The sequence below is a fragment of the Hippoglossus hippoglossus genome, chromosome 22 (genome assembly GCF_009819705.1).
Source record: "Hippoglossus hippoglossus isolate fHipHip1 chromosome 22, fHipHip1.pri, whole genome shotgun sequence".
Lineage (NCBI taxonomy): Eukaryota > Metazoa > Chordata > Actinopteri > Pleuronectiformes > Pleuronectidae > Hippoglossus > Hippoglossus hippoglossus.
In genome coordinates, this window is record NC_047172.1 from 23,572,308 (window position 1) to 23,582,301 (window position 9,994).

General features: G+C 40.4%; 2 protein-coding genes across 2 annotated transcripts; both read right to left on the reverse strand.

The window, feature by feature from the left end:
• Positions 1–6,528: 6,528 nt before the first annotated feature.
• On the reverse strand, positions 6,529–7,039 carry LOC117756266 (histone H2B). Its single transcript, XM_034576691.1, has one exon. It carries the CDS (start codon positions 7,015–7,017, stop codon positions 6,643–6,645), a length of 375 nt encoding a protein of 124 aa, XP_034432582.1. The 5' UTR covers positions 7,018–7,039; the 3' UTR covers positions 6,529–6,642.
• Positions 7,040–9,202: 2,163 nt separating this feature from the next.
• On the reverse strand, positions 9,203–9,919 carry LOC117756241 (histone H3). The gene is made up of 2 exons (XM_034576663.1): positions 9,836–9,919; positions 9,203–9,799 (listed from the first exon to the last, which is right to left on the reverse strand). Exon 2 carries the CDS (start codon positions 9,658–9,660, stop codon positions 9,250–9,252), a length of 411 nt encoding a protein of 136 aa, XP_034432554.1. The 5' UTR covers positions 9,661–9,799; positions 9,836–9,919; the 3' UTR covers positions 9,203–9,249.
• Between the last annotated feature and the right edge of the window lie 75 nt (positions 9,920–9,994).

Below are 9,994 nucleotides of genomic sequence, written 5' to 3' on the forward strand. Positions count from 1 at the left end.
TGAGTCCCTGGCGGCGTAGTGTGTTACTGATGGTAGCCTTTGTTACTTTGGTCCCAGCTCTCTGCAGGTCATTCACTAGGTCCCCCCCCGTGTGGTTCTGGGATTTTTGTTCACCGTTCTTGTGATCATTTTGACCCCACGGGTGAGATCTTGCGTGGAGCCCCAGATCGAGGGAGATTATCAGTGGTCTTGTATGCTCCCACAGTTGATTTCTTCACACCAAGCTGCTTACCTATTGCAGATTCAGTCTTCCCAGCCTGGTGCAGGTCTACAATTTTGTTTCTGGTGTCCTTTGACAGCTCTTTGGTCTTGGCCATAGTGGAGTTTGGATTGTGACTGTTTGAGGTTGTGGACAGGTGTCTTTTATACTGATAACGAGTTCAAACAGGTGCCATTCATACAGGTAACGAGTGGAGGACAGAGGAGCCTCTTGAAGAAGTTACAGGTCTGTGAGAGCCACACATCTTGCTTGTTTGTAGGTGACCAAATACTTATTTTACCGAGGAATTTACCAATTAATTCATTAAAAATCCTACAATGTGATTTCCTGGATTCTTTCCCCCCATTCTGTCTCTCATAGTTGAAGTGTACCTATGGTGAAAATTACAGGCATCTCTCATCTTTTTAAGTGGGAGAACTTGCACAATTGGTGGCTGACTAAATACTTTTTTGCCCCACTGTATATGAATCATAACCAGCATACATCAACACATTATAATACTGATTAATCATGGCTTCTTAATAGAACCATTATGACAAAAGTATTAAGTATCACCTTGATCTAGTATTAGGAAAACACAGGTGTTACCCATGGCTCTGTAATGCCCTCTCTCTTGTGAGAGTACATCTTAAAAACAAAAAGGACAATAATAATGAACATCAATATAATATTTTAACATCTTCTGTCAGCGTGTACCACTAACCAGTTAACACTGCCTTTATAACATGGAAAACATGTGTAACTAGAAAATAAAACAGTTGCTACAGTATCAGCTAAATTGCATGTAAAAGTGTTACTATTTCAATAGCATTATTGTTACCAAGCACCTACTGCTATAATTCGCTGTCTGAATTGAACAACTATGCATTTCTCCATAGCACGTACACACACCATGCTACATTGGCTTCAGATTATTAGTTTACCGCTATATACAGTCTATGGTTTACCGAGATCAATGAAAAGAACCGGGACCCTCCGGGTTCTGGCCGAGACACCCTCTGTCTCTCAGTTCGCTGCACTCAAAGCTCCACCAACTTTAACAAACTTCCAGTGACTTGTCTCAACTCCACTCCCTACTCTGATCGCTCCCACATGAGCACGTTTCTTATTTCTCTCACACACACCATCGATCATGCAGATGTAGAGTGATCTGTCAATCATGTTGAGCTGAAGGCGGGACATGACTAAACTATCAACTCTGAATGGCTGAAACTCTCACTACCTGCTGAATCTGATAATCACGTTAAGCTGGAGGCGGGACATGATCAAACTATCACTTCTGAGTGGCTGATCTCACTCTACCTATCGAGGCGTGATCCTTGATGTACATTTTAACCCTTCATTGTAACTGGGTTACACTTTCTTAACTCTATTAACCAGCTGTCACTTTATGTCCTGGTCCATGTCGGTGATGCGCCGGGCAATAGTCCCGTTAGACAGCAGCACTGATTCCAGCTCACGGGCTAATTTATCCCCATGCATGGCCCGACTTATAGCTACAACAGCGGGTTTAATTAATGTTTCGCCGATTGTGTGTGGCTTTTTTGCCTGTGCAATTAAATATGCCACCTCATATGATGCCCTTTGAGCTTCGGCTGTTTGTTCAGTAAGGACTTTCTTTTGGCCTTGCAACTCTCGCTCCTTCCGCTAATCCGTGTTCATAATTACCTCATGGATCAACAAAGACAAAGGAAAAAGATGTATGGAAATATTTTTATTGCATGTTTTTTTTCTAATTTCAACTCATATTTATTTAAATATTTATACAATAATGGGTTAAATATTCCATTTTAAATTATTTTAAAATTGTATTTGTTTTTTGGACGGCATCTTTCGAGAGTTATAGACGAGAGTTTAACTAACTATGAGATGATGCTGCAACAACCTTATTTGATTCCACACAGAATGACTCATTTTGTCTGTCACTCTCCTCCCTGATTCAAACTACTGATTATTGTGATGTAAATTTTAACTTCACACTTGTTCATAATGATTTTCATTGAAATATCTTTAACCATTCTAACACTAACATGACTAATATTTCCAACCTTTGTTATGGCCCTGCTTAGGTGTGTTCACACCTATACTTTGAGTTAACGTTAAAACCAGGTCTGACAAATCAATCAATCAATCAAATTTCATTTGTATAGCCCATATTCACAAATCACAATTTGTCTCATAGGGCTTTAACAAGGTGTGACATCATCTGTCCTTAACCCTCAACAAGAGTAAGGAAAAACTACTAAAGAAAAACACTTTAACAGAGTAAAAAGAAGGTAGAAACCTCAGAGAGAGCCACATGTGAGGGATCCCTCTCCCAGGACGGACACAAGTGCAATAGATGTCACGTGTAAAGGAGAACATCATCAAGATAAGGGTATTTACAGCAATGATTAGAATAAACACTTTGTAGCATAACTGAAGGTCAATGAATTGATGGATTATTGTCAGTAATGGTCGAGTATCTGAGGAGAAATATTATATATCAAGCAGCCTTATTATGATCATATTCCATGGTCATCAGCCACCACAATCATGATCCACCATCAAGATCGGATGCCACTATAATCCACAGTCATTGTCCACTGCCGCCATTAGGATCCACCATCAGCTGCCACCTCAATCGTGGTCCACCATCACTATCAGATGCCAACACAATACAGGATCCGCCATTATTATCACAATCAACAAAGGCTGCAAAAGTATAACATTCAACGGAAAGTGGATACATTGTATCAGTACCATGGACAAAGCTGTCTGTTGTGTTTAGGTGCTGTACTTCAATAATTTGTTGCTCTGAATGGATGTTGTGGAGCAGAGCGCAGCTGCTTTACGCTTCAAGTCTGTGCAGAAAAACCCGTAGGGGAGAAAGGAGTAAGTCCAAGAGGAAAGGAGCGAAGATCCTCAAGAAGGTGGTGAAAAAGGCCCCTGCTGCCAAGAAAGCCCACGCGAAGAAGGTCGCCAAACGCAAAGTGAAGAGGACAGCAGCCAAGAAGAAGTGAGATGTCCTCACTGTGAAAGATGTCCATCCTGGTAAAAGGCTCTTTTAAGAGCCACACACGTCTATCCACAAAGAGCTGCTTCCTCATCAATCATCATCACTGACAATAAATATGTAGAGACAGTTCTTAACTAAAGGGAGTCAAGTTATATAGAAAGATATTAAATATTTATTTCTTACAATATCAAGATTAAGAAGTTATTTAATATCAAAACATAAAATACTATCAAGTGATATAAAACATATCTTTAGACTCTGTGTGAAGGAGAAGCAGATTACTACTGACACACACACACACACACCATGTAACATGATGTGCAACGATTTCAGATTTACATCATATACTATACTTCTTCTTGAAAAGTGTTCTTTGTTAAAATTACATATTTGTTTTGTTGAAACACATTTATTCTCTTACTATATATTTATCGTAGTTTCCTTGTGTCTTTAATTGCAAAATATATAAGTGACACTTAAAAACTGTTTATATATATACACACATGCATAATAAAGAGTAAAGTAATGAAGTTGTGGGTGGCTGCTTAGAAAAATGACGATTTCAGCTTTACATCACATAAGTTTACTTTTAGATTGTTTGATTGTGATATGTGATCCTGACAGACTCATCACATTCCTTATATATATATATATATATATATATATATATATATATATTCAATTGTATTTCTATAGCTCAGAATCACGACATCTCAGGGCACTTTACAGAGACCTTACCAAATTATTAAGAAACCCAACGGTTCTCACAATGAGAAACACTGACGGCTGTGGAGAGAAGAAAAAAACTCCCCTTTAACAGAAAGAAACTTCAAGAACCAGACTCAGTGTGGCGGCCATCTGCCTCGACCGGTTGGGGTGACAGCGGAGAAATGAGGGAGAGAGGAGACCCTGTGTGATCGAAGGATTCACAGCATCTTCCTCACACTGAGCACTCATGCTCCCCGAGGGGCGGCTCTGGGAGAAGATGTAGTAACATTTCACACAAGTAATATTTATACTGAAGTAACATCAGGAAGCCAAGAGATGGCACCGCTCTCCAGATATGTGAACCGGAACAACGTCCACTACCAGATGAACTCTCCTACATGTCCTTTCAGAAGCTTTGTTTTCCAGTAGCTCAGCTGCTCCTGTTTTATTGCAGCTACTTGTTTGTTCTGAGTCGTGAATTCATCATGTTACTAAAATAATCCGTCTTGTATCTAATTAAAATAGATGTGTTTTTGACATTATTACATGTTATTTGAAGTCATTGTAATTACAAAACAAGGTAATAAACATAACAGAGCCGATGATCTGAACTACTGTGTGAAACTGTTTTGTCAAATTGGTGGCTGTGGGGTAAAAAGTAAAAAGTGTAAGTGGTTTATAATTCCATGTTAACATTAAGGACGTCATCACTAAACCTTTTTTCTAAGATCCATATCTTCGGCCCCTCACTCTGAATTTCTCCTTGAGCTAGTTCTTAGGACAGATAAACTCATTATAATAGGTGATTTCAACATTCATTTATGTGACCAGTGACCAGTCTTAGTTCATCATTTAATTCATTAGTAGACTCAATTGTTTTAACTCAACATGTGAATGAACACTAATTAATAACTTTGTTAAATGTACAGCATCCTCATAACAAAACAACCCTTGACACTGTCGCCCTGCTGAACAATAAGAAAGTAAACCAGAGGAGATTAGCTCCATGGTATAATTATCAAATACGTGTTTTAAAACAGACATCACAGAAGCTGGACAGGAAGTGGCGTTCCACCAACCAAGATGATTTTCACCTGGCCTGGAAAGATAGCATGATATATAACAAGAAAGCACTGAGAAATGACAGAGAGTCATAGTTCTACTGATCCATCTATTCCTCTAACTCTGAGGAGCAATGATTTCATGAGCTTCTTTACAAATACAATTATCACCACCTTCTCCTCATGAATAACACAGATCACTGATTCTTGACACATGGGACAACACGTCCTGCAGTAGAAACTGCTATTCGGTTAAAAACTTAAAATATTTTTCAATTGTAGATGTTATGAGGGATTAACAATAGAACATTCTTATCCCTTTCAATTTAATTGAATTATTATTATATCAAATCTATCACACAGTCTTCCCACTACATTTACAACATCATGTCCACAGAGAAGGCTTCAGATATTCATATGCAATAAAATGGATACAAGTATTTTGTAATGATTAAAACAAGCTTATTTACACATGAGAAAAATGTATATATCCTATTAGAGCCAAATTGATCTTTAGTGACACCTGCACATTTCGTAAGGTTTCAAAGTTGTTTCCCAGTTTTTTGTCAACACCGTTAGACATTCATTAAAATGTAATAAAATCAGCCAATATTAGCGACAGCAGTCACTCTGAAGGATCCATTCTCATATTCCACCTATGCAGAGTGCATCCATGGCAGAAAGGGTCAGATAAGTTTAATAGTTTTAGAATATTTAAAACTTGTTAATATTTCCTGTGTCACAACCACTATATGTCAAATGTATCTAAGGAAATGGTTTAGAATGTTTATATCATTTCATTCTCTTGAAGTAGTTTGTTAGCATCAAGCTGAACAGAAAATGGCTGCTACATGAACTCCATGTGTTTTCTAAGAAAAAAAAGGTTTGCGAAATAAATGTTTTCTGCAAATATCAATAGATCTTGTTTGAAAGTAAATCTAAGTAACCCCCACCTGACGATTGTTTTTCAAATCTTTTCTAAGGCCCTGCTTGGGTGTGTCCACATATGTTCATTTACACCCAGTGCTCGTGTAAATTAATAGCAATTTAGTTTTTCAGATTTAAGAGTTTCTTTCAAATCATAATGGCTCTTTGTATGTAAACCTCTCTAACCCTATTCTGACTAGTTTTTCCAACAATGACAATGACCCTGTGTAGGCGTGTTTACAAACTTGTAGCTAAAGATAAAACCACGTCTGAAAAAGGCTGTAATTTTTAACAGTATAATTTTAACCAACTAAATTGGATACCTTGTTTCAGGACCATGGACAGAGCTGTTTGTTGTGTTTAGGTGCGCTGCTCTGAATGGATGTTTTGGAGCTAATGTGGACTATTAATATATGGGTATGTTGTGTACTAAAAAGATCATAAATCGATAACCATTGGCAGCCTCTATACACCAGTGTATTACTGCACTATAAAAATACATCCGTCATTATAATATATTGTCCCTGTGGACACAGAACTACTTCAATATGATCCCCAATTATTAAATTCAACCATGATGTAATTAACCACAGTTACAGTGTTAGTTTAAAGTGGCTGTTTTAATATTGATGGACATGTCGTTAGAGTCAGGACAGTTTGTCTCCATAGAGAAAGTGTGTGGCTCTTAAAAGAGCCGTTGCTTTGATGTGATGTCTCCACAGAGTCGTTTACTTGGAGCTGGTGTACTTGGTCACGGCCTTGGTGCCCTCAGACACGGCGTGTTTAGCCAGCTCCCCGGGCAGCAGCAGGCGGACGGCGGTCTGAATCTCCCTGGAGGTGATGGTGGAGCGCTTGTTGTAATGAGCCAGACGAGAGGCCTCACCGGCGATGCGCTCGAAGATGTCGCTCACGAAGCAGTTCATGATGCCCATGGCCTTGGAGGAGATCCCAGTGTCGGGGTGGACCTGCTTCAGCACCTTGTACACGTAGATGGCGTAGCTCTCCTTCCTGGACTTTCTCCTCTTCTTTCCGCCCTTACCGGGGGCCTTCGCCACCGCTTTCTTGGAGCCCTTCTTGGGCGCAGACTTCGCTGGTTCAGGCATCGTCACGGTATTATTTGATCAAATTAATTCAGACGTCAGTGGCCAGGCTGTATTTGAACACATCACATGTAAATATATCTGTGCCGTTCCCTCTCTGTCATTGGCTGAATGTTGAGCGTCAGTGTAACAGCACGTGGGAGTGTCTCCATGTTCATGAGTCCATTATTCTGCTGCTGACAGAGGTTGAACTGTAGAGCTCAACTGGAACATTTGGGGGGTTAAGAAATGCAAGATGTCTGAAAGTATATATGTTATTATTATTTATGTTAGTATCACATTAGTATCATTTAAAACAAACTGAACTAAAGTAAGCTGATAAATACACAGCTCTAAATGTTAAGGGAACACTTAATGGTCACAGTAAAACACCAAGTCAGTTCCACTTCAGGTTTATCAATCTGTCCATTTAGGAAGCACAAGTGATTGTGAATCAATTTCACCTGTTTTGGTGCAAATGAAAGTGACAACAGGTGCAATGAAGAGGCAAAAGCAAGACAACAACAGAAAGGGAACAGTTTTATATGTGGTGGTCACAGACATTTGCTCTCTCCTCATCCTTCCTGACTGATTCTTCTCTAGTTTTGTGTTCTGCTAGTGTCCTTGTCACTACCTGTAGCATGAGGCGGTCCCTGCAGCCCAATCAGGTAGCATCAGGTGTATTGGCTGTTTTACCTCGCTCCACGTTTCAATAGGCCACTTAATGTCAGCCTGCAGAGTGATAATCAAGTTTGACTCATGTCCAACAGATATACTTCTGGCCTGGTGTGAAAACCCAGTGGCAACACACTTCAACCGGAGGCAGGGAAAAACTTGAAAGGGTTTATTTGCACGGTTCCAGCAAACGGCTTTTAAAAACACCTTATCTCTGTCCATTACCGACTTGGTGATGCGTAAAGTCCAAGTATCCGTTACATGTCCATCGTCACACTGCCCGTTGCAGGTCGCATTATCATATATCACGGTGTCACTGTCAAGAACTTGTGTTGATCCACTCCTTCGCAGACTTCGCGGACACCAGACGATATCAATGCGGTCAACAATATAAAACTACGCATGTGCACTAACCTGCACTACAGGCTCCACAACTGTCGCAAACAACAAGCCACAAAGACCCAAAGCAGAATATAAATAAATACCAGCAGACACACACTACAACATATATTTTAACTGTATAAAAATAAAACTATAAACTTGGATAACTTCAGAACATGTAAATTGTATCAGGACCATGGAAAGAGCTGTTTTTTTATGTTTAGGTGCTGCACTTCAACAGTTTTATTTAGGTTTGATCTGGTGTTTGCATTTATTCGATGTGGTCGATTGTTTCTGTTGCATTTGATGATGGAACCTGTTGACTGTTTGTCATTAATTGCCAATTGTCAATATAATTGCAGTGAAATAATAGTGTCCTGATACTAGTGATATTTGTGTTGACAGCATTCAGTAATACTTCATCTTTTCTATTTCCAGTCTATATCAGTGGGGTATGAATGTTCTGTTGATGAAGGCCTGTAATGCCACTGTTACAATTATGTTCAAGGCTGCAAATATTTCACATATTTATAAGGGCTCCAATCCCTGGGGGACATGTTTGTCTTTCAAAACAATTGGAATGTTTTACTAAAGGCATCTTTTTAAATAACTTAAACTGTTTGATAAATGTTTGCATCAGTTTCTCAGAAAAAGCAAGGTCATCTCAGGATCTTAAAGTTTACACATGTATTTTAGAACTCAACTCAGTTAAAATAAACATTTTATTTCATTGCAGCTCTGACCATGGTTCCATTTAACAGGTGAAGTGAAAGCAGCAATTTTAATGAATATTGGATTAATAGCAAGACGGGTCTTAGCCTGCATACTTTCCAATGTGTATTATTTGCAAAGCTACTAATGTAACAAATATTTAACTGTACACTGTTTTGTATATAGTATTGTGAAATACTAAAAGCTGTTTACTGTTAAAGCAATGTTGTAAAGCTAAAATACAGTTAAATGTTTAAACCTGTAAAAAGATGTCTTGTAATATACTGTAGTTACTTTACAGAAATTAGACTACTTTGATGGGAACTTTATTGGCGATATATTTACTTTAAACTCTGCAGTCAGTTATTTACAGTGTATTATATGTATGAACAGTCAGTAACTAGTGAGGGCAGCGGAGGAGTTTTGTCTTGAGTGCAGTGAAGTGGCTCTTAAAAGAGCCGTTGTTATCGTCAGTGGAGCAGCAGCAGTTTAAGCTCTCTCTCCGCGGATGCGGCGGGCCAGCTGTATGTCCTTGGGCATGATGGTAACCCTCTTGGCGTGGATGGCGCACAGGTTGGTGTCCTCAAACAGGCCGACCAGGTAAGCCTCGCTGGCCTCCTGCAGAGCCATGACAGCGGAGCTCTGGAAGCGCAGGTCGGTCTTGAAATCCTGAGCGATTTCTCTGACCAGGCGCTGGAAGGGCAGCTTGCGGATCAGCAGCTCCGTCGATTTCTGGTAGCGACGGATCTCTCTCAGAGCCACGGTACCGGGCCTGTAACGGTGAGGCTTCTTCACGCCGCCGGTGGCCGGGGCGCTCTTACGAGCAGCCTTGGTGGCCAGTTGCTTCCTGGGGGCTTTGCCTCCGGTGGATTTACGCGCGGTCTGCTTGGTTCTTGCCATTTTGTTTCTTGTCTCTCTGATCGGGAGGAAATGTGAGGCAGAGACGCGACACTCTGCTTTTAAACTGCGGAGCCAGCCGTGAAATGGTGACGCTGCTTCAGATCCCCGGGTCCTGATTGGTGAGAGGCTCCTCCTGGAGCTCAGGGCCGCCCAAAGGCGCGACCCACCGCCTGACTACTCGCTGCTTATTGGAGGAAAGTGCAGGCCGTGCTCCGCTGCTCTGCTGGAGGCTTCTATTCTGGTTGGTCTGGCATGAACCGTCCCGCTCGCTCCGCGGATATATAAAGGAGGGTTCGAGCAGTTCACAGCAGTTTCTCTTGACGTGTCTTAGAAA

Excerpts from the sequence above, each read along its gene's own strand:
- LOC117756266 (XM_034576691.1), bottom strand. The coding sequence starts at position 7,017 with ATGCCTGAACCAGCGAAGTCTGCGCCCAAGAAGGGCTCCAAGAAAGCG.
- LOC117756241 (XM_034576663.1), bottom strand. The coding sequence starts at position 9,660 with ATGGCAAGAACCAAGCAGACCGCGCGTAAATCCACCGGAGGCAAAGCC.